A 25361-nucleotide genomic window follows, 5' to 3' on the forward strand; every position below is an offset into this window, starting at 1 on the left:
CCACAAAAATGCAAGGCAGCTCAAAGCAGCTCATTGTTGTTTGGATGCACATCACAGGGAGAAAGGGAAACACAGCTCTCAACAGCTTTGCAAATTTCTGTGGCTAATTACTAGATGCTACTGTTATCCAAGACGTTTCCAGTGTGGGAAGTTTTCAAAATTATGCAATTGTCTCAGCACTCTTATTTAAATGGCTCTATGAATACTGTTCAAATGGATGAAATTCTGAATCACACAAGATTAACATGGGGTGAAAGCACAACCTACTTCCTTGGATGTGTGTTATAGTAACCATAAAGAGATTCTAGAGAAATACCCTCAAGAAGGTACTACCACAGCCACAAGTATAAAGGATAATTATAGCAAACCTGCATTAGGAAACTCTGTGGGACGCCCTTGCACACAGCATTCCTTGAGCTACTGCTCTGCCTAAATTGATTGATTCTAAGGATAGCTGGAGGGTCTGTCCACAATTTTACAGAAGTTTACAAACATAAGTGTAAATATTGCAGAAACCAAGTTTTAAATAAAAAAAAATCAAAACAAAATCGGTAAATGAATTAAAATGTTGAAAGAGCTTATAAAAAACACAGACTAACAGGCATGTAAAGTCTAGCAGAAGGTAAAGTTATTTGACTAAAACAAAGTTTCCACTACTATTGTAAGTCTAAGAGCTACAGCTTCTGATCCATGATAGTGTGCATGATTAATACACGCCCAGGACTAGCAAAAGTCATTTGAGCTCTTTTTTGTATGGTTGCCAGAAGAAAAAGGCTTTGTCCTTTTTCTCAGCTATCTTCATATCCGTAGCGTGTGTAGCTAATTCAAACAGCTGCCACAAAGAACTCAGGATGTCCCAAGCCCCTTGTGTCAAATATACCAATAGTGCCTTTTGGAGCAACCGCTTCAGGCTTCACCATGCTCCCATGCTGAGAGTCCAGACCTCAGCTGAAGCCAGGCAGCGTGTCCCCAGTGCAGTGCGACGCCCATGCTTACCCTTCTTGTAACTGGTCGTTCCCAGACTCCTCAGCCACAAGAATCTCATACTCTTCAGCAGCATATCTGTCCCAGTCAGAGGGTTCAGGGCCATCATTTTCAATACCCTAAAGAGAGCAGATGGTCAAGCACACTATGTCTATACCTCTCTACAACTATGTTTACAATAAGATCATGTGTGAAGCACCCGTTCTGGGAAGCAACCGTATAGAAACAGATAGTCAAAAATGTTAATTTTTTGTTAATTTTGTTAATAATAAAAGATTCATAATTAAAGTGTTTTAATATCTGCACATAAATGACTATGAAAAAATACATCACATAGTCTACAAAGATCAGTCTGTGACCCGAGCTGCCAACGAACAGAGCCTTCTCCATTTCAGAAATGCTGAGTATTAATAACTGCATGTTTTCTTTGCTCTAGCTCAGAAAGCCATGCATCTGCGCACTTCGTAATTGGTTAAGGGACTTAATACTTTAAGATCTTTAATTAATTGTTAATCATAACTGATCACTTGTGGAACTCTTGACAGTTTGCTAAGCTTGGGGAAATTTGAGAGATGGTTACAAAATAACACCCCTGTAAATAGTTGGCCCTCTGCTATTTACTGTAAGATGGGGGGGATAAGTAATACGCCCTGCTCCCACCTGCCTGCTCTTATGATGATCCAGTTAAAAAAAAAAAAAAAGTGGCTCTGGTTTGGGATACATTTAAGCCTAGAATTGTGTAACCACAAAGTTCTTCTTACAGGTAATGTGGGAACATCTGGGAAGGAACCAGAGTTGATTTTGGCATCCCCACCACTTTACTGTACTTTGACCAGTTAAGAGCTTTCTGGAAGATAAATTTTTAAGCTGTACTCATCTGGTTTCGGTGGATAGGTGAAGGGAACCAGAGATGGGAGACTTCACACCAATAACTGACAAAGCTCAGGTCTCAAGAACTACAACTAGTCTGACTAACAACTGGAAAATACAAAAGTGACAACCTCTTACATGTTTGCTGGCTAGGGAGAGAGGATGGTGACTGCAGCCAGGCACAATGTGCAATATCCAAGCCTTCCATCTAGTCTACCACCTGTGGTTAGATAACAGTTGGCATCTCATCTGCCTTGGCACCTGTGTTGTAAAGGAGGTCTCTGGTTCTGTTTAGGCTACTGAAAAATTGCTAATGCTGTTTTAAGGATTAGAATCCAACCAGACTACTTAATAAATCTTCCCATGTAGCCTATTTACTTATGAGTGCAGTTCTGTAGGAGACAGGAAAAGATAATTGGGATCTGAAGTTTTCAGTCTCACAGCTCTGTTCTAAAACGAGTGAAACAAGTTCCTTTCTAGTGCTAGTCTTTCAGCCTGATGAATGAGTGCAACTCAGCAGGCTTAGGTCATTCTCTCTAGAATCACAGTGCTACACCACCAGTGTTGGTGTAATAAGATCAGTTAAGGCAATCAAATCATAGAATAGTGGAATAATTTGGGTTGGAAGATACCCAGGACATCTCTATTCCCAGCTTCTGGTCAAATCAGGGTTTGCTATGAGGTCCAATGGGGAAGGGTCAAGGCTTTGTCTGGTCACATCTTGAAATTCTCCAAGGACAGAACATGCACAGCCTCTCTGGGCAACCTCTTCCAGTGTATGACTGCCCTAACTGTGAAAAAGGGTTTCTTATATTCAGTTGGATTTTCCCTATACCCAGTTTCATTCCAAAGATGTGTTTGAGAAGGCCTGTATTTAGAAATAAAAGTGATTTATACCTTTTGCACTGCAAAGGGATCCCTCTGTTCGTTGTCCAGATATTTCTCTAAATTGAAGAAGGTGTTGAAAAATACATGAGCCATTCTGCACCTCTTCAAGTCTCGCAGGGTTACTCTTCCTGTGGAAAAAATAACATGATATTGTACTACTAAGTTTTTCCTTAGTAAGAGACCAGACCCCCCTCTGGTCAGTCTTGTAGCAGCTTTGTAACACCACAATGCTGTAATATTGCAAAACTTCCAACTCAGTCAAGAACTTTAACATTATTTAATACATGGGTGTGTATTAGTCCTAAATTTCACACACATACGGAGGTCTTTCACAGTCACGTAAAATGTGAAAGAATGTGAGGGAGGATGGTAGTTTCACAATCTAGGCTGTCAGTATTTCCACAGCTGGAATATACAAGATGTGTTGCTCCAGTTCCAGCAAGTTCATTCATAAGGTCTCTTGGAAGTATTTCAAACCTGTTTATGTATAACATTAAGGCACAACAGCCATAGATTTTACTCTGTACAGTACTTTCAACCCTGTGATTCTAACACAAGACTGTACCTACAGATGGGTTTCACAGTAACATTACTTTCTCAATCCACCATAGATCAAAGAGCACGGAAACTCCCATTAAGCAGGACTTACCCTCCCTCTCTGGTTTAACAAGATCAAGCATCTGACACAGCAAGTCCTGAAATGGCAGTGGTTCTATGCCCATCACTTCCATCCGTTCACACTGTTCCTCATAGAAGTATTCCAGTTCATACATGGAGAGCACCCCGTCTCCATCCAGGTCCATGCACCGAAACCAGTACTCAATGCTGGGAAAGAAGAGACAGGATTAGAGAAAGCACAGTGACTAACCCCCACCCCCATTCTCTAATTCTCCTGCCCAAAGGCTGGCATAAAACCAGGAATGCAAATACCCTTTGGGAAGGATGAGGGCACAGGCCAATGCTCAAGAGCACCTCCTGTTAGGCTCCTTTTAGGTGACTTGTGAGCGCAGCCACGCTCATGACCTGTGTCACCAGGCGGCTGTAGCAAGTGCCCAGTGTGCTGCAGCTCAACTGGCTCACACAGGTCATGGTGTCCCTGTCCAATTCAGCAGCAAAAGTTGTCTGAATACAACCGACCCTGAACCCAGGACTCTGGCTGTCCCTGAGTGATCCTGGTGAGTAATGAGGTGGACATGGTATGCACTGATTTCCTTGGCTCCTTAATAGAAAAGGCAATTCTTTACAGCAGCCGCAGAAGTTAAGTTCTTGTCATCTTTACTCATAAAATTCCTTGTCCTAATAATTGTGTGCAGATCTAGTTCAGCTCTGCACAATAGTCTCCCACTGGCAGTACAAACCAGACACATGGGCAGGTTTTATGAAGTGACACCAAGAGGTTTCCCCACAACTTCCTAGGCACTTGCTACACGCATGAAGGGAACACTCCTGTTCGTGGCAGACCTCGCAGGGGTTACCCTGTAGCCAAGGGTAGGCCAGGAGCTGCATCCCCTGCTATTGCTACCACGGACCCCACCACTGCAGCACATGCCAGCCCTCGCAGCTTGGCTGAGCTATCAGCTCGCCTGGTCACAAAGCTGCAGCCGTTTGAGCTGAACTCTACCCAGGGAAGCAGGGGCTCTGTGCTGACAGATGGTATCTTTGGCTTCTTCTGCATAAAGGGCCAGGGACTGCCCTTGTGAGGAGTCATCCTGCCTGCAGTCAGTGAGATCAGGACCTGTAGGGCAGTGTGATGGAGACCAAACAAATTCAGTTCTTCTTGCAGATCGCTACTGCTCTCCAAGCACTTCCTCAGTGATAAACCACTACTAACCTTGTGGGCACAGGGTAACCAAAGTGACTGATGACTACCCAAGACATTTAACATTAAAAGAAAACTCTGCTTTAAGCAATTTCTCCTCAAAAAAGGCAAATGATTTCACCAAACGTTGACAGTAAGTTTTTTTCCTCCTAATAATGATGGAAACCCAAGCTGCTGTCTGTTGTGGAACGCAGTAGGTCACAGAAGTTTCTGTACACTTATCTGCACTCCTCAATACTTTTATTAGGGCACAGGAATCAGTCAAACCTTGTAGCACTCCTTTTGTCTTCCTCCGAAATGAGCAGCCACACAAAATCAGCATAACTCATGCGGCCTTCCTTCTGAATTTCATTTCCTCTGGAAAACACATGAAAAACAAACAAACAAACAAAAAAGCAACCAGGCTCCTAAATACTCAGAATGTTATCAACACATTTTTTAAAAAGCCCCAAATCATTTGTGAGAAAAAATGGGACATCACTGCCCATTCAGCCTGTATTCTCTGCACTCTACAGCACCAGTCCTTCTGCCCTTCCTTTCAGGCACAGCGTTTGCTACCTCGCTTACCAAATACCCTCCCACAGCAAGTGCTCGGCTGTTTTATTTTTCGGAGGCTTTGTACCAGTGGTCTCCAGCCATCCCTGTGCTGTGTGGGGCACAAACACACAGTGCCTGCATGCTCCCACCGGCTACAGACAGTTTGTTCTACAGTGAGGTGTGTAAGTGATCATCCTGTGGGATTTCTAAAGATACCCAGAAGTCCCAGTCCATTTTCAGGCAGCTCCAACCAGAGCACCATGTTGGAAACCATACTGATCAGTGGGATCTGAGGGTATCCTGCATTTCTAATCGGCCTGACAGAAATTCTCTTCACTTCCATTCCCAGCCAGTACACTATTCCTCACCTCACCACAGCGCCGCTGAATATTCGCTCAATAATCCTGCTTGATAAAGCTGGAAACAAAGAAAACAGAGAAAATGAAGCTACAGGTCACAGGGATAACTACATGCAGTTGTTTATGCTGAACCCACACAAAGTAATTTTCCATTGCTAAAAGAAAACTCTACCTACACTGTCTGTCTAGCCACTTTACAGGTCTCTGTTTCACAGCATTTTGTAAAAAACAAAGATTATACTGCCAGTGTGTCTGCCTTTGGATCCTACCAAACATTGTTATATCCTGAAAGTATGGTAACTGTATGGGATGCGGTTTGTTGCACATGGGCAGTATTACTCCTAGTTTGCTGCAGGAGGACTGTTAGAAGCAGACTACTTCAACGTGTACTGCAAAGAAAGTTCAGCTATCAAGCAAACACCACACATCAAATCCCTACAAAACACTTGTTAGCAGAGCACAAGGCATGGCAGTCCTGCAGGGACTGACACCTCCCCTTCACACCACCCCTTCTCTCTTCAGCTCCACAGCACGCAGTGCTCTCAAGCCTCCTGTGTAACAAACACTCCACTCCCACACTCCAGCCTCCCCAAAGGGACCAAGTTTCAGTTAGCACCTACTTGAAGCTGGGCACTCCTCATCCTCAGCCCATCCAGGCCTCTTATCAGCCTCCTGACCCCTGTGACTGCCACACTCACCCAGAACCCCCATGGCCTTCCCATAAATGCCTTCACTTGAAGGACAGGGGCCACCACACCACTACAACACACATGCATTCCTACAGCATTGTCATTCTCATATCCCCTTCTTTCTTCCTCGTTTCAGCCCACTAGGATCTTGGCTCCTACAAAGTGTTGTATGTCCCCCAGATCTCCAGCAATTTCTGGCAATTTTCACACCTCCAGACCCCTGCAGCCCGATGCACTGCAACACCTTATCCCCTGGCACCTCCAAACCACATGTGGTGTCTGAAGATCTCCTGTTTCTCCAAGCCTGACTCTCTGTCCTAGAGCTACTTCCCCCAAAAGCGCAGCAACCACACAGAACAGTTCCAGACAGCTTTGTCTTCAAAATCAACGTGCTGGTCAATAGCTTGAGCTCTTGTCCAAGACACTATATCATGAATCCTAACTGTAAGTGTATGGGCATATATCATGCTCCAAGATCACAGACAATCTTAAACACAGCCAGACTGACTGGGTGCCTCCATCTAGCCCAGCAAACAAACCATACAAACCATAACCACACATTCAGTGACTCTTCATTAGCATACTTTTTCAGCCTCGAACAACTTGCAGAGCACAGACTTCCTGAGCCAGAGGAAGTGCCTTTGGATTATTTAGCCCTTTGTGGATTTTTATTCCATTAATTTATCCATCACACTTGAACCTCTGAAAATGTTTAGCTTCTGCTCAACTTGAGGCAAATATTTCCAGACTGAACTCGAGAGACAGTCTTCAGAGTGCATCTGCAAACTAAAATTCATCAAGCTCTGAGAAGCCTCTGAAATTTCTCTCATACACAACAAGATTGCACTTCAGCAATCTTTAAAGTTCATGGGGGCTTTACCTTCTCGTCCGTAGTTCAAGTACCTGCAAAACCCTCAGAAAATAAAAAGGTAGTTTCAGGGCATTATTTCTAGATTGTCCTTCTGGCAGTGACCCACTGTAGCTCCCTCTCTAGCTACTCAAATGGAAAACAGTATCTGCTGCATTTCTCTGTGTTTAAGCCCCTAAAACCAGGTCTGTAAATCAGCATTTGTGTAAGAGAAGGATGGCTCCACTTAAATTTTTTTGAGGCATCAAATTAACCGCATTAAAGCTAGGCTTTACTCTTTAGTAGGAGTATTCTATTTTCAGCAACACCTCCTCCCACCACAGCTTGCAGGCAGCATACCTTGATCACTGTACCTAGCCAGATCCTTCTGGCTGATATAAAGGTCATGGTCAGTGTCCAGCTCCCAGAATTTACAGTATATAACATAGAAGTGCTCGTAGGAGAAGTAATCTGTGATCTGATTTATGTCATCCTCTTCTTCCAAGAGAGCAAGAGTCTGAAACAGTACAAATAAAGTGGGAAGTTAAACCTAGACAAAAAAGCAGTTCAGCAGCTCAAGCCCTTCAACCTCTAATGAAGCTGGGTAAACACTGCTCCAAGAGCTAATCCAAAATGTAGCCTTTCCCACTGTAGGACATTTTGTTGCTGTGTTTGATATTCAACAGGCAGTCACCGAGCATCTAGCTTGACTATCCTGGTTAGCATACGTGTAGAATACTTTTGCCAGTCCTATGAACAATTCCTGTCAATTTTCAGCTATAGCGCAGAGTCACGCAGAGGAACAAGAACACAACTGCTGTCTCAGCTGGGATCCATTATTTGTGAACTATCTCTGACCTGTAGCAGAGGCTCATAGAGCCATTTACTACAGCAAATCCACAGTTCTCCACAGCAACTGAGATGTATCTTGACACTGCACACATCCCAAAGTGCAAGATCAAGTCTTGCTCCAGACTCATGCATGTACAGGGGAAGGAGGGATCCAAGGCAAGTCAAACCAATCACACTGAATTTCCTGGGCTGTTGCTGACAGGAATCAGTCTGCTTTAACTGGGACAGACTTCCAAACAGGATGTCTGTTACCATAGCCTATTTAGAAATGTTTAGTAACAACATCCTTGTCTCATTCCCACTTTACACCTACCTCTGTCCTTCCCTCTGCTCCACCTTCCCACTGGCAGGAAGGTATCGCACGTTCACCTGTGGCACCTCCCTGCCCGTCTTTCCCCTAGTGCTGAGGCCAGAGGACACCAGACAGCCTTTTCAGCCTAATGAATCACGGCTTCAGGAATGTGAAAAGGCCAAAAGACTCACACGAACTATGGGTGTTGTCCTGTCCTGCCCTCGCAGCCCCTCAGAAGGGAGGAGGTGAAACAGTCTGAGAGCTATGCCAGGGAGCTGTCTCTAACCAAGCAGGCTCAGTGGCCTTTCTACCATAAGCATAAAAACACACGCTGTGCTCTATGTAAGCACTGATAGTTCACCATCAACCTTCAGTCATCTCCATGTCCTAGGAACCCAACTGGGTCAGCACAGAACTCCCACGTCCCGCTAACCACCAAGTTCAGCAACATTTCAGACAGGGACAACAGGATGGCACTGCCAGACTATTCTGTCTTGCTGACATTTAAGTCTAAAATCTCTGAGCAATCACTCACTGCCCTCTTCAAATTCTTCTTAGGTCTCTCCAAGTCTTTACGGGCAATAATCATTTGGGGAAGTTTTTCAATAACTTTTTTTTTTTTTTTTAATAGCTCACACCAAAATATGCCATTTACACACGCAGCAAAGAGCTGCTCAAGCAAAAGTTATGGTCCCCAAGCTGAACTTCCCTACTGCAGATGAAAAGCAGAGTAGGTACACAAGGAGAAAGACAGGAAGAGTATATAAAGGGAGAAAATGGGCGAACAAAGATGTAGGCTAAGCTAAAAGGATTTGTTTATAACAGAGGACAGGGAGGAACTAAGATGATAAGGCTTGGACAGGCACGAGACTGAAGGGAGTACTGATTATTAGTTGATGTGATCAGTGGGGCAGAAGAGGTCTGAAAGGAGAATGAGTATGAATTCATGCCCGAGGCCTTCAAGAAAGCACACTACGTCTGAAGGGGACAACAGGATGCAGAAGGGAGAGCTCACTGCTTTAGCTGTGTCTCACCTTGACCATTCAGCCTAAAGACTTCTGGCTTTTTAGGTTGGGCTGGAGCTCAGCAGCCTTGTACAATTTTAACCCAATGCTCTTTTGGGCAAAATATACAAAGAACAGAGACCGTTATCCTGAAACCTCTGTCCAACACCCCCTGCTCTGATACATCACAGGGACTGTAACAAGTGCCATGCTTCATTCCTCAACTTTTCTGGAGAAGCCTACTGCAGAATTAGAAATCAGTAGGAACTGGATGGTGCATCCTGAGATGCACAGTCTTGCAATTGCACAGCACAACATGCCTGACCAACTGTCAGGCGGCTGATTGCCAGCTGAGAGGCAGGAAATTGGCTGTCCTACCCACCACAGATCATAGGCAATCCACCAGCTATTCTTGGCTGCTCCACAAGCCACTTAACATAGGTGCACTACCGTCTTACTTCCCTTCCTCTTTGGCTAGATCAGGAGCCAAGAGCCAATCTGCCCGACGTAGCTTCAAAGCGGGTGCACACTGTCACCCTTCTGGCACAACTTCTGGCCAGTGCCCTCTTGGCTGCTCTGGTTCTTGTTCTCCTCTCATTTTGACGCCAGCACAACTCCTCCACCAGTTCTGGCCCAATCCTGGTGCCGAGCATTTGGCCCATCTCGCTACAAGCCAGCCAGTTCCCTCACTACACAGTACACAGGAGCAGAAACACAGGGACCTGTGCATTCTACATCCTCTTCAGGCAGAAACCAACATACTTGCAAGAAGTTGCTTTTCCTCAGCTCTGTTAGAGTGATCTTCCCAGACCAGGATCGATTGACTGTGTAGAATATTCTCTGTATAACCTGCAACATAAACACCATTCTTTGAACCAAGTCCTTAAACATAGCAGTTAGGGAATTGAAAGAGAATGCTTATTTGGTTTACTCACTCATCCTAAGGAGACCTCTTTTTGAAAACTATTTTTTTTGTACATACGGTTATCCTTAATTCACTATGCAGTTTGAAAGTAACATTTGTTTCTGAAACAGCATTATGCATTTCCACTCTGCAAATATTTTCACTGCTCTTAATTCACATCTTTGAGCAAGCAGATGCATTATTTATGTCAAGTAATATGTTCAAAGCACTGACAAATCACTCAGTTTCTCACGCTTTAGGCACTGCAGCTCACACGGATCTCAACAGATAGCGTTCTGCATTTCTGAAAAAAATCAGGACTTTTGAAGAGGACACAGGACACGTAAATGAAAGCAGCAAGTGTTGTCTGACCTATTGTGTCTGTAACAATGCCTCATCTTCTTGGTGGCTCCACTGAAAGTAATCAATAGAGATTATCTGTCTGCATTTATCTTGGACGTGTTTACATCATTCAACTCCTTCATTGATCTACCTCTCAGGAAAGGGAATAAAAAGCACGGTGGGGAGTGCATACACTTCTGAGAACTCAAGAGGAACAGTGCACAGTATGAGACCGAGCACTCACAGGGACCTAACGAGCAAGTTGAACCCTCCCTGGACCACTCCTTGTTAGCAGGCCAAGTATCAACATGGAGCAGGGAAAATGCAAGTGTACAATCAAGCGCATGCAAGGATAAACTTAGTGTGAACAAGACCATATAAACCGCACTAACATGACATCTTCAACATGACAAATTAGAAACCAAGTTAATGACTACTAGCACTAAGGTCTATGGAATATAATTCTTGTCAACAAAACCTACTGCAAACAAACCTTTGATGTCTCTGACATGTTGACATTTTATCCTAGGATTTTGGTAAACCTTAACAGCACATGCTACTCCAGCGTGAAAATTAACTTTACAAAACATGGATATAGTAAGGGATTAAATCTAGTTAACAGATAGACTGGGACTGGTTTCTTTCTGAGCCTAAGCGTAGTTCCAAGTGGGCTATCACCATTTAAGGGCCGTGCTTTGACTCAGTCACACCACACAAGGACAGGTTCTTAGTCCAGAACAGATTTGGAAACAAGTATGAGATCACTGCTAACAGTCTGCTTTGGATACACAGATTGGTGAAGCAGTAAACGTTGATGAGCACAAATAGTTTTGGGAGCAACAGGACTGATTTGAGGTCTCAAAATGTATCCCAAAATGAGAGAACTAGCAGTCAACTTAGCTCAACATGATATCTGTTGGTGCCTATCCCGCTCCTTAGAAGCCTACATGGGGATATGGGGAGATATGGGACAGCAGAACTTTTTGTCCCTTAAAATACATAACTAGAAGCTGAAATCAGCCTACTTCAGACAGACAGGAGTCCTTTTTTTTTATTTATTTAAATAAATACTCCTGATTATTAACCAATGGAACAAGTCTCAGAGAAACACAGCAGGATCTTCAATCAAGCATGGATGTCTTTCTAAAGTTGGGTGTCAATTCACTTTAAAAAAAAATATATATACGTCCTAACTATAGCAATCACTGAGCAATGTTCTGTAGCCCATGCAATGCAAGGGTTCAGCCTAGGTAACAACAGGGGTCTTTTCCGCTTTTAAACAATTAAAAAGCTGTCTCGTTCTTCTTCAGTGCCGCTGGCAGCCACTGCCATTCTGGACTATTTTTGAACTTGGTTTGGCCTTTGCTTCCAGGTTGCCAAAGAGTACGGTGGCTGAAGTGTGTCTCACCTCATACATGACCCTGTACCGCACCTGTCAACTCTGCAGCAGTTTGCAGAGATAAAGGCTTCTCACACCATTTCAAGGACTCAAAAATAAAAATTCCACAACAGAAAAAAGACCCGTAACTAGCAACATTTTTCTCTTCCTCTGCTTGCTGGCTAACAGAAGACAACGAAGTATCTCAACACAATGTTAGTGACATGCAAGAAACCGTTCTTCTATCAGATCATATTGATAAAGATGTCTCCTGCTCTAGTCTCACCAGCTGTAAAAATAAGACATACAGAGCAAAAATGTCTTCTTTACCATGTCTGGTCACTCAGTGCAGGTTTTATTATTCAAGTAACAGTCCAGTTTCAGTGGGTAGTACAGAGTGTATATGTATGTATAAAGTATCATTACTTCTCTCTTTGCCAAGTTACAAAGATAAAGCTGTCAACAACAAAAAAAAGCATTTTGAAAACATCCTAGGGCATTGTCATGCAGCCTGAGACGATCTGCAACACTCGAGCCACAGCCAGTGTCTGCTGTAACAGAAAATCAATTCCTGTGGCCTCCCTGTTTTGTCTCTCACAGAGAGCAACAGCTGCATGATCGCAGCTGCACTGCAAGCTTCGAAACCAGGCCCCAGGCGCAGGCTGCTATGAGCAATTCTGCTCAGTAGCTATGACCTTACTGAAAGCCTTAACTCTGGCTCTGTTCTTCCTAGTGTGGCTTTTTATTCCAAATTCAGTACATAAGCCTTCAGAAGGGGAAGCTCCTTCCCTATCTGCCCAGTCCTGTCACGTAATCTACATCCAGGTCCAAAACCACTGATAGGTCGGTTCTAGACTTTTCCCCACTCTTCCCACAGAAGAAAAACAACACCATTCTGGGGAAAAATAAATAAATAAATAAACCAAGGCTTTATTAAACCCTGTAGGCCATCTTCACTTTCCACATTCAGATTGGTAATACTGCATGAGCTGAGCATTTTTCAACAAGCAGTAAGTTTTTCCAAGTTGTTTTTATTTGACTCAGAAACAGCACGTAGAGCTAACATTGAGCTTTCTTTGCACACTCTGGGAGAAGTCACACATTAAAGCTTTCATGTTAAATGTCTCATGATATTCTGCGTCATCTTCACCAACTTCAAGAGTCTGTTGAAAAAAACATAAGTATTTTAGTATGCTGGCAATACAACAGCTCACATATACTGATGCAGATTAAAGTACAGCTTATTGTATCCAAAAGGCACCTCTAAAAGGTGCAGAAAAGGCAAAAAAAAAAAAGAATTTGAAACATGCATACACATCTTATCCATACTAGACTGTTAGCTTACTCTCAGGTGATTTCAACCAAGTGATGCTGTATCCAGCAATGAACACAAAAGCCAGTGTCTCCTTATGGCCCTCATCTGCAACACAAAAATAAAATGTAATTCCTGCTCTTGCAGCAAATACAGCACTGTCACTATAAGTATAAGGCACTCTACCTTGAAGGGATTGAAAGGATCCAAGCAGTCTCAAAATCCAAGGACAAAGCTGTTTCCTTCATTACCTCCTGGTGGAAATACTGAATTTCATGACATTAAAGACAGAAGTGCCAAACTGTCTGTGGGTGGAGATGTGAGAAATAGGAATTCCGGGTGTCAGAGAGAAGAGCCACTGCTGCAGTGGGCCAAGTACTGTCACTCCACATGGGAACAACCTGACCCAATGGACTGTATCTCCTGAGGTCTTGACTCTGCTCCAACTCAGTGATCTGGCCAAGGCCAAACACAGAACTCAGAAGGAACGTGTCTGTCAGCACAGAGACCCAGAACAGCATTGTCCTGCCAGCGTGAGGAGTCTGCGAAGGACACTGCAGCTTTCTAAGATTTGCTGCCACACACCATCCACCTCAAACACCAGCACCATCATTTCCTGGGTGCCTGAGAGCAAGCTCAGAAAGCCACCACTGTCAGTGTATTGTGCATAAGGGGTCCTAAAGGCTCTCAGGCTGAAGTAGGGAAGCACAGTGAAGATGAGCAGAATCAAGAAGCACTGAGGAACCTTATGTACACATAAAGCATCCAGTTTTGTGACCGAATTTATGGTGGTCATACAGGACCTCATTCAGACACAAGGGAAGTTGAGAAAGGAAGAGATGTTGCTCTTTTTAGTAGCAGCCTGGACTTCAGTTATCTTGAAGCAGAACCTCAGCTTCACATGGCTGATCTCTCAGACCAGAGCATGCATGGCACCTGGTGAGGTCCAGAAACTGCAGCAATTCACCCATTTCTGTGCTTCAAAACTCCTGGACATTGTTACACCTACTCTGACCAGGTACTATGCTTAAGGTACCTTGTTCCACGGGCACTGAAGGTGCTGATAATATACCGGTGTTCACTGTCGTATTCAAGCACATGTACACATTTGAAATTGTTTCTTATTAAAGATTTTCATAAAACATTGGTGTGATGGTTCAGGATATGCCCAGAGCAACGGAGTTTCTTTCTGCCATCTGCTCTTTACAGGAAAGGGACAAGCTTGTGCCTGTCAGTAATCTCTCAGCTGCCAACACGTGGTGCAGCTGGCCCCCATGTAGAGCCTGGCAAGCCAATAGGAGGCAGCTCTCTTTAGCCCTTTCTTTATCTGAATTTTTTATCACTGCAAAGATAAAACACCCTATATTTATACCTTTTATTCATATTCATACCCAACATGAGACAAGTTAGAGGCTTAAAATAAAATCCTGGAAACTTATTCAGGTAAAGCACAAGTCTAACTCCTTACTGCAAAGTTGGAACAAAGCTACAGAACAACAAACAGTAATCACAAAAGCTCAGCAATTCATAAAGACTAGACAGGCTTTCTGGCACGTGAGATGCAGGAGGGATGGACATTGGTGTAAAGGATGCTTTGTACCATGGAACAATCTGATTCTCCATGCCTAAATGACAAAAACCTTCAAACATGAGACCTTCCATGTCTCGGCAGCCCAGCAGAATTAGGGGTAACTTAGCAGCTCTCAAAGACCAAAGAAGGACCACTCTTATTTTCCTTCATCATGATTAAAGGCCAAAGTTGTTTTTAAAAGATTTGCTTAAGGCCAGAAAGAATGACCATTACCCTTTTGACTGACCACTTGTACACACAGACTGATTAATTTTTTGTTTTCAAGTAGTTCTTAACAAAACTCATTGCTAGCAATATGAAAAACACATTTTTTTAAGTAACTGAAAGATCTGCTGATGGGCACAATGACAAGTAACAAAGGAGAGTTGGTTCAGCAGTGTCACAGGAGATCAGAGAAGCCAGCCTACCGTTGTAATATACCGGGAATGGAACTCCGGAGCATCCTTCAGGAACGTCAGGCCAGGATGCGTTTCTACCACATCCTGCAAGACCAAATAAAATGAAACATTTTCTTCTCCTTTTACTTAGCGTTCAGATGTTACTGGGTTTACAAACCAATACTTTTGCTTATTTTTGAAACTGTATTTGCAGCATTAACAAAAAAACTGAAATGATATCTTTTAATCTATAAAGAGAACCTTCTAGAAGTAAAAGTAGAATACATTTTCTGGGCAATACGCACCTGTTGGGCCATTTTGATTTACTTAAGGACAGAAAAACAAAGGAAGAGAGTTAGTGAGAGGATGAAAACTCATTTTTAGCGAATGAGACAAAAAATTAGTTAGTTTACCATGCAACCATCTCTTCAAAACCATTTTTCCATTCATTGAAGATATTAATATTTGTTAGAGATAAGTGTCAGAAATGAATTTTCTTTGAAAGGTTGAAAAAGTTGCCTTTCATGTCCTCCACAACAACGACAGCTCTTGTGAACCTTAGAATGCATACAGTTGTGCCAATGCTTTTCTAAAATTTACTTCTACAATGTATGGAGATTTGTTTTTCTCAAGATCAGCTTTTTGTAAGCCAAACACTCCCTCGTGATGCCAGATCTGCCAAGAAATGCATGACCAAAGACATAGAGAAACTGCTCAGATCTTGAATGAATCACCTCAGGTCCTATATGCATCAGAACATCTGTGTAATTTTGGTATGTCTGACTCTTCTACTCCTTAAGAGGTGTTCAGAATTTTGCTCTGTTTATACCATGACGTGGCGAAGGGATAGAGTAGATACAGTGCCCTTAGGGGTGTAATATGACCAGGTTTTGGCCAGTCTAACTTGCCGTCTAATATGATGGTGTCGTACGGTATAATATTGCTTGTCTCTGGTTGACTGACAAACAAGCTTGTACACGCCTTTGGCTGAGCCAGCAGCTAAGAAGCAGAGCTGCTATCAGTCAGGAAAGGCAATACGCCCAGTGGAGAAAAGGTGAAAAGTAACATGAGAAAATTTACCCGTCAGTCCCAGTTAAACTTGTCTGAGACACAAACGTCCAGTGCAGACAAAATCTTTCCCCAGTAAAGCAACTGCACAGGGGTTTTGCACAGAAGGCAATGGAGTGTGTTAAATCTAAGAATATTATGGAATGGCTTCAAAACAGTATCAACAGATAATCAGAGGAACAGATGGACCTGATTTACAGAGAAACTACAAAAAAGTTAAATCTATCCAGTGCTTGCCTGAACAGCCACAATACTTTGCTTTCATACTTGCTTTGTTAAAAATATCACACCTGAATTAAAGGGAAGGAAAGAAAGAAATTAAATTAGGATGCACAGAGTTTTGCCTGAATATCAGGAAGAAATGAAATCAGGATGAGGAGACTTCAGCCTGAATATCAGGAAAAGTATCATCGGTGTAATTTATGTACTAACAGGTACAGAGGCACACACAGCAATTGGGATGGCAAAATTTTCTGCATAGATTTCCAGGGGATATTGCACCTGATAGTCTGGCTTAACAAATTCAATTATAATTGCAATGTCAAGCAACCCACCCAGGTGCTGTTCAACCAAAGGTCTGCATATCCTTGGCAAACATTTAAAGACATGAGAATAAAACAGTTAAAAAAAGAAACACTGATCCCTGTCCCCATCAATTCACCGCCGAGCAGCTGATGTACCTGAAGGAGCGGGATGAAGTCCTCCTGCTCAAGGTAGTCACAGCTAGGCTTCGCTACAAGGTAGGTGAACCTGGATGCATCATCATGGCAGTTACGTAGGATTCTGCAGGAGAGATGAAAAGTTACTCCAGCTGCTTTGCGTCCATCACAGATCACAGCTAGATAATCCAGACCCTCATCACATGTTACACAATATGCCTGCAATATGTATTATGCAAAGTTGACCTCAATACTAGTATCAGTTTGCTTCTTCAGCAGCACCAAGGTATTTCTGCTCAGCGGAGCTTTCTTCACGTTACCATCACTGTGGTAAACAAGACGTTTCTTTCTGAAGACTGTTCTTATTTTGATTCCACAGCACCTTAGGAAGTAACCTGACTTTTCAAAATGCTGCATGCTCACTGACCTCATTTGAAGTCCAGAGTACCAACCTAACAGGATGCTGTAACAGATGTGCTTCCCAATTTAATCTTTTACTACATTTCATTATTTGAAGATGCTGTCCAACTGCAGCGACTAAGTTTTGAACGAGAAAAATCACTCCCCAAAAGGGGAATGAGGATCTCTTATTAATTATGTCATGGCTGGCTGCTGTACAGAGGAATACATCGAGAATAGCCTAATGAAAGAGTGAGCAGGGTTGAGAACTGAGAGGGACACAAACATTGAACTATAGTGTTGAAACGCCTCTAGTTTTCCTGCAGAGATCACCCTGACACTAATTCTGGCCTCATTACTCTTTACCAAAAACAGACTTTACCAAAAAAGATTTTATTATTATTGTTGGCACCCCCACCCCTTTTTTTTTTTTTTTTTTTAAACTTTTTGAGTCAGGGAGAAAAAAAACACAAAAACTAGTGGCTGACAAGCAATTCTGTCAGCTGCACATTTGTATCATGCTGTCAATTAACAGATACACTCTAAATCAGCTGAAGAAAAGAAGTGCTTTTCATTTTATTATTTATAAATCATGCAACATAACAATGGGTTCCAAAGCCATGTTTTAGTGCCAAACTGAAAGCTCTGATTTTCAGAAGTATTCTGCACCTAGCAATTCCTATTGACTTCAAATGAGATCAGGAAGCACACAGCAATTTGAAAAATTAGGTTACTTACTAAGATGCTTAAATATAGACTTCAGTGACTACAGATTCCTGTTTTAAAATTACGGCTGTGTTCATGCAGTTGTAGTGCAGCTTTACAAAGAACACTACTTTTATCTCTGAGTATCACATTTCCAGAAGTAATTTTGCAACTGTCGGAGGGCAGGACAAAGTGGGGAAAAAATCTTTCTAAAAGAGAAATTAAAGTGAGGAAAACATTAGACAATGGCCTGTAAACAGTATGGATTAAAGGAATACAGAAAAGGTGTGTGACCACAGTCTGCAAATATCTGAAGGATGTGCAAGTCAGAGGGAGTGAAAATATGTGGTATCATACGTGAGGGATAGAGGGATTAATTAGAAGTCATTGAAGGAACCTAAGGGAGAAAAAAATATCATCCGTGTCAAAAAAACTTACTGATCACAGTCATCCCTAATACTTTTGTAATTTTGCCAGGGTAACTAGAAGATGTTTCAACAATATTATCACGGGAAATAATTTGGGAACTCAGGGTTAAAGACTATTTCAAAAATCTGAAGGGTGATCATTACATCAAAATATAGAAGTCTCCCTGGATAGGAGGTGGAGATATTATTCAGGTGTTTCACAAAGACTAAGTTGCCCTGGAGGGAGAATATTAGGCAAGAGAACAGGTCTGTTCCATCTTGCACCTCTGACTCAAAACACGATATATGTAGAGCTCTCAATTTTAAAAAGAAGCTTCGACAATGGTATGTGGAAACAACTATCGAAACCCACAGATTTGACTGTAAAACTGTGTGCTTGAGGAAGGTAATAACTATCAAAGCTTAGTTTGGTCCACTTGTGTGGTGCTTCTTTATTTCACATTCTTCTTCCTGTCCTGTAACAGGCTTCCTCTCCCCATTCCTACATGGCACTCACTTAATGCACCAGCGTATCAACAAGGCATCAGATAAATATATCCAAGAACCACTGACATCTATCAGCTATCTCTGAATATCTGACATTTCTCGGGACTCTGTTAATATATTCTATATGCCAACCAGAACATGTTTCATCATCTATACAACTCATGCAAATTTTGTTGATGCAGCATGGAAATCAGTGTTTGGGAATTTATACAGAAGGAAACTTAAGCTGACAGAAATCTTTAAGCTGTTTATTTTCCTCTAAAGAATGGACAAAGATTTGAAAAGTATGGTGGAAGAAGAAGAACAGAAACACGTCTATGGCAAATTTTTCCTTTTTCAAGAAAGGGAGTTCTGCATTTGTTACACTCACTTTCTCCACAAAGATACAAATGAGTGTACAGATACACATCCTGTCCTTTCTCCTCCTGAGGCACTGAACATGGGTGCTTTCCAGTAGAGTGGGCAGCCACAAATCTGCAACGAAACACAGGAACAAAGAGGAATACAACAGCAGTCACAAGCACAGCCTGCTTATACACCAAATTCACACTTTCACATACGGGAAATGAAGCAGTAATGGCACACAGGTGAGTCAAAAAGCTTTTTGCTGTGTGCCATGGTTCAGAATCCACCTATAACATTCTACTTTGTTGTATGCCTTTGTAAGCAGCTGAGAAATACATCCTGTCAGGGCCAGAGACTCTCTCAAGCTCCTAAGTTCTGTATTTCACTAACTATATAGCAAAGCAAGTGGAGAGGCACCTTCACCAGAAGACCACTCACACCAGCTACCTCGCTGACAAACCTGAGAACGGGATAACCCATTCTTTGTATGGGTTGACTTCTCATTGACAGCAAGGGAACTTCAATTCTAATCACAGTTAACAACTGAATATCTGAAGGTGAAGTGATTCCAGTCCCATAGCTTTCAGTGCAGTGCCTTTTACCCTGAACAGCCCATTTCCCAACACTGCTAGATTTCAGCAGGATAACCAAAAATGAGTGCACAAATGGAAAGAGGCCAATTCCAGCAGAAGGACTGCCTGAACACAACCTTTTAACTAGCTGCTGCGTTAGCATTTCTATCTGGGTAGCTTTCAGAGCAGTAATCAATGAAAGCTCATCCATTTTGGGCTTTCTAGTGCCTCAGAAAAGCAGGCTTAAAATTACTTCAAACACTGAGTTGCTGATACCTTCAAGAAGCCTCTGCTTTACTGCAGAGATCTTTCTAGCCACCTGCACAACTCCAGCCAAGGCATCAGAACATCTGCAGACTACAGACCTTGGATGGAGCACCGCTGAGTCGGGCAGGGTGCAGGTAGGAAGGATGTCACACTAAATGGAAGGAGGAATGTTTGGAAGAAATCGTTGAGGCACCCCTTCTACTTTCCCCACAAACCCTCTTCAACCTCATATCTTCTAGTAAACGAGACTATTCCTGCAGTTCTGTTCACAGCTTTTTGTCTGGGCCTGACCGCTTCTTTGGGAACGCCAGTCAGCGTAAGAACTGCCTTAGGATTAAGCCAGTCTTGTGTTAGGTGACTGTACTTCTATAGGTGTTTTGCTATTCTGAGGAAAAATTATCATCAACTGCTCTTTTCTTTGTGTAGCTGGTTCTCCTGCATTGCCTTGAGAGATCCCAAACTAATACCATTATCAATAATCCCACAGAACAGCAGCAAGCCATATAACAGCCGAAAAGCACGGAGCACATCCATCTCGAGATGGTTGCAGAGCCCAGGCAGAAATGCAGCGGTCTCCTACACGACTCTCCTGCTTTTCCCAGTTTGAATGCGACAGGCCACACACAGTTACCTGTCTTGTCATAAAATCAGTTTCAAAATTTTTCAGGTCAAACCAATAAATTGTCCGTTTGCATTTCCAGAGACGGCTTACGAATGTGCCACTTGATTCCTCTAAAAGCAAACATAACACAAACCAAACCCCAGTCTCTCCTTTTGGAAAAATCTTCCTTCTGAGAAAACAAGTGCTCCCCTTGGACAGAACATCACTGCTCAACCTGCAGTGCCAGAGAGGCATTCATTTACAGGGCAAGCTGAACATATGAGATGCGTCTGACAACTGCCAATTTTAGATCAGTATTACTAAAAACTATGGTTGAAGGAGAGGAAAATAGAACAGCCCATCTGCACCGTGCTCCCACACAAGTGCTGTGTTTTGTTCCCTGAAGCCAGGAACTCATTAGCAGACTGCAGCTACGCCAAGTCTGCTGACACGTGCATTATGGATATTGAACATATGCATCTCAGTGCATCGGGGTTGACTAAGCATTTCCCTCTTCTGCTGTGTCCAAGGTGGCGTAGGCTGGAAGTTGCTTTCTCAAGCAATGCTGTTACAGTGTACATAGGTCATGTCCAGATTAGGGGGACAGCCAGCCACAGAAAGGGTAACCGATACTATCTGAAGTCACAGAGGCACTTAATTTTCTGCTATCATCTAAGCATAATTATGGAGAAACAGGAAAACAAACACATTTTTATCTGGTAAGAAACCTGAAAGAACCATTTTGTAAATTACAGCAAGATGGAGCACACACATTAGGCGTGACAAACAGCAATCTTTTCCCACAGACACTTTAATTGAGATCACTTTTGTCTTCTTCATTTAAAAGAAAAAAGAAAAAAACCTTCAGAGAAAAATAATATAGGTTCTTTTTCACTAAAAAATTAGAAGAAAAAGTATTTTATTAGCTTTAGATTCAGCCTTTCTCCGTCTCCAAAAAGTAAAGAAACCTAGAGAGTGGTTACCTTTGCAATTTTCCCCATTTCACAGATGTTTGCTTTCTCATCCTCAAACTCTGTAAAGGCTTCTTCAATCCTGGCAATGATCTCTTCATGATTAGTGCAGACATTCGGAAGTCCTTTAGGGAAGTAGAAACGTGGAATGTTTATGGACAAAGGGGTACTGCTGGTGGCTTTATTCACAGGCAGAAGAGCACAAGGGCTAACCACTGAGTTCAAAGGGACGGGGGATGAAGTTCCAGGTTTCTTCTCTTGTTTACTTTGAACCTGAAAATATAATTAACAAATACTTTTTTTTTTTTTTTTTTAAAAAAAAAAACACAGCATAGCACACCAAGAAGAGGAGAAAATAGTTTGTGTTCTGAGTGACCAGGAAAAAAAATCTAAAACCATCAACAATTAAATTATAACACAGGGATAAAAACGTATGCCTTAAGTGTCAAATTTAAGAATTAGTGCAATGTCAAAAGTTGCAAATTTAGGATATATCACACTTAAGGCTGTTTTTGCATAATATCTGTGCATTTTGCTTGTAGCTGTGGATTATAATATACTATTTAACCACAGGAGAACATACTCTGCAATTCAGTAATACCAGAGAACACGGACAGTGTTTGCTGTCTCTCCATATGCTGGTCCCTGTGCTGTCATTCTGCCCCACAAGCAGTACAGCACCACAGTCTGTTCCTAATTAGTATTTTTCACATTTTTAAAGTTGTTACCGTATAAGCAGCAGAATTCAGATGTTGGAATGCCCAGGGATTAAAAAAAAAAAAAATCCTTGCTCCCCCACAAACACACGCTCTCTTGGGAAGAGGCAATAGGCTTGCCGATTGCACAAACGGTTCAAATGCAAGAGTTGTTATTAATATAACAACATACGTGATAAGAGGCTAATAAGGAAATAGTCAAGTAAATACAGCTGCAGCTTTCAGTTTATTTATTCTAAATATTTCAAAACAAAATGGTTTTAGGATAAAGTAGCCAAGTTTAAGTTCACTCAATACAGAAGAATGTATATGATGAACTGACTAAATTCTTTGCCTTATTATTTTCCAGATATTTGGGAGCTTTTCTTAACACATACTGAATAACACAACTTGCTATGGGTTTGCCTGAAGAAGCGAGAATTATAAAAGCTTCCCTGAGCGATTTTCTCTGAAGTTTAAAATACTTCACAATCTCTTCTTCAGAGACCTGTAAAACCACAGATCAAGGATTTTCCTTCTCTTTGCTCCTTTGCATCACTGCTCTTTCTTTAAATGGGGAGGACCTCTTCCTTCTTAAAATGCCATTCCTCTTCAGGAGCAGGAACACGTGCTTGCACACGTACACCAGCCCAAACAGACTTTTGTACTGTAACCGCTCTACGTTCACCTGGAGCTTGCATTTCTTTAAATCTTCCTCTGCTGCCTTTACAAGAGGCCTCCAACTGCCTGGGAAGCAGTGGGTTAGCGGATTGGGCTCTGGCTCCTCAGTCGGGCTGGTGATTTGGCTTGGAGGAAGCACAGGCATATCGCTACTTCTGTTCCTACAGCCTGCTGCCACCCCACCTGCCCCGTCTGTTTGGTGAGCTTCAGCCACGACCCAGCTCTGCTCCGTAGTTTTCACCTTCTGGCTTCCGGCAGAGGGGAAATCCCTGCTGCTCTCTTACAGCTCTGTATTCACACCAAGCAAAGCTGCAACAGGCGTCGGGGTGCCACCTCCTGCCACTTAACTCCTCTAACAGGACCTAACACTAGTTTGTCTCGAAGAGCCACTTCTCAGAAGCGGGTTTAGTGCTCATATGCAGACACGCACCGCCAGCTGCCAGGACCAGGAACAACTCTAAGAAATTACTCAAATCTAACAAAAACGTCCACATACCAGAAGAAACCGAAGAAACATATTGTTCTTCCAAAGGACTCATTGCTTTACCAATACGTCCTCATTCCCTTACAGACTAATAAAATTGGATTTTCTCCTTTGAAGGCAAATCCCGAGCCCATCACCACGACAGCACCATGCCATTCTCCTGTGCTGCGTGCCACACACCCCATGCAGCACAGGCCGCCAGCTGACCATCTCTAACACGGCTCACCCACGTTGCCCCGAGCCCCGTTTTCTGAAGAGCAGGGCAATCCATTTTCCTCCAGGTGTTGCCAAACTCAGCAAGGTTTGGCACCAGCTCGCAGAAGCCGCAAGCCAGCCCCCTGGGATCTAGGTGAATTTCCTGACAACCCCAACCCCAATGCAGGAGGTTCAACACCTGTGGGACAAAGCCTCAAAGTGGGAAAGCCTCTTTCCCACTGTGGGAAAGCCTCAAAGTAGCGAACCTGTTCAGACACAGCAGCTGGCCTTCCCAGGAAGGCTGAATCACTAACTCCTGCTCAGGCCAAGGCAAACAAGGTAGAGGCAGAGCTCACAAACAGCTTCTTTTTGGAAGATCCTACCGAAGCAATAGAAAGGGAGAACATTTCTGGCCTTTGTCTTCTTCTTTCTTATTGAAGAATGAGCTGTCTACAGCAACAAGGAAAACAACAAGCAGCAACTAGCTCCTGATGATACTGCTGCCTAGGACAACCTCGCAACTTTCCCCCCCCCAAAAAAATCACTTTGGAAAAATGTTTCTGGGATGGATCTATCCCGATGTCAATCACTATGGGCACAGCAGGGAGTTAATGACAAATACTTGTGAGTCACTCGTGAAAAAATAAAGGAAGTGATATGAGGGGAGTTTTGTGGCAATTCCTTGGGGAAGAGAAAAGAACAACGGTTCCTTAGTGCCAGAAGTTAACCATAAATGCTGTTTGCTTAGTAGAACATCTCTCCAAAAGGGATGTGCATTTGCAGGAAGGACTACTAAGGAAGTAAACTACAAATGCTACAATAAATCTTTTACCTCTGTTACCAATTGCTATTTTTTTTTCTAAAAAGGAAAGTAACATTACAAACCAGTTTTAAATACTGCTTTATAGCACGGTTTAAATTACCTTAACTAACATCTGTCTATCCACTGTATCATCTTCGGCCAGTCACACTATTTATTTCTGGGCAGGCTGAAATAGTGACATCTGCATTATTAATAAACCAGGCAGAAGAACAGCCTCCCTGCACCACGCAGACAAAGTCCAGAAACTCCCCCAGCCTCCAGGCACCACCGGGCCCCGCGCACAGCTCCGCAAGGAAGCAGCATCGCATCAAGGGCTCAGATATTTTCTGTTCTTTTCTCCTGGCTCCAAACCTCCAGCAGGGTCCTAGAGGATAAGTTGACCCATTTATTGCTTTCTTCAGAAAAGAGATTCTCTCCTTTTCTTTGTAGGGTACAGTGACTCAGCCTGGTTACTCACAGTCCACAGAGCTGACTTAATGTCTCCTTTCATTTTAGCTGTTCCTGCCTTACTGAAGTTGGATGATAACTGGATGCAGGCCATCCTCACAGATCAGCGGTTCCCCAGAGCTGATTTGTATCAACAACCCAAGACTTTCCCTTCCTTCCTTTCCTGAAGCCCTTCCCCACCATTACATCTTTCTGCTGCCTCTGTCTCACCTAGCAGGGGACTAAGAGCAGCAGAGGTTCGTTCACAGAGGTTCGTTCACACGCACACGGCTCTCGCAGAAGGAAGGGGAGAGGCAATGAGAAATCATATTTCTGGATACAATTTTTTCCTACTGTAAATTGTAAACGCACCAGCAGAAGCAGAGTCCCATCGCAGAAAAACACAAATGAAACAAACTAAGCAACACAGGCTCACAGAAGAACTTAGATGGGAAGCGACACAAGGCTAGCTCTAAGCTTCGGTCAAGTTCCTCACGGCCTCATGCAGCTG

General features: G+C 42.9%; 1 protein-coding gene across 7 annotated transcripts in view; it reads right to left on the reverse strand.

Moving 5' to 3' along the window:
• Nucleotides 1-25361, reverse strand: part of PPP2R3A (protein phosphatase 2 regulatory subunit B''alpha) — a 58334-nt gene that overhangs the window by 12520 nt on the left and 20453 nt on the right. For all 7 annotated transcript variants that reach the window (XM_050712627.1, XM_035545103.2, XM_035545098.2 and 4 more), the window contains 11 exons: nt 21559-21819; nt 19161-19264; nt 16794-16896; nt 15076-15150; nt 9904-9990; nt 7354-7510; nt 5467-5515; nt 4829-4918; nt 3392-3567; nt 2752-2870; nt 997-1103 (listed from right to left, as the gene is read on the reverse strand). In XM_050712627.1, coding sequence (XP_050568584.1) covers nt 997-1103; nt 2752-2870; nt 3392-3567; nt 4829-4918; nt 5467-5515; nt 7354-7510; nt 9904-9990; nt 15076-15150; nt 16794-16896; nt 19161-19264; nt 21559-21819 — 1328 coding nt within the window. The remainder of the gene's footprint in view (nt 1-996; nt 1104-2751; nt 2871-3391; nt 3568-4828; nt 4919-5466; nt 5516-7353; nt 7511-9903; nt 9991-15075; nt 15151-16793; nt 16897-19160; nt 19265-21558; nt 21820-25361) is intronic.

Source organism: Cygnus atratus, chromosome 9, assembly GCF_013377495.2.
Source record: "Cygnus atratus isolate AKBS03 ecotype Queensland, Australia chromosome 9, CAtr_DNAZoo_HiC_assembly, whole genome shotgun sequence".
Taxonomy (NCBI): Eukaryota; Metazoa; Chordata; class Aves; order Anseriformes; family Anatidae; genus Cygnus; species Cygnus atratus.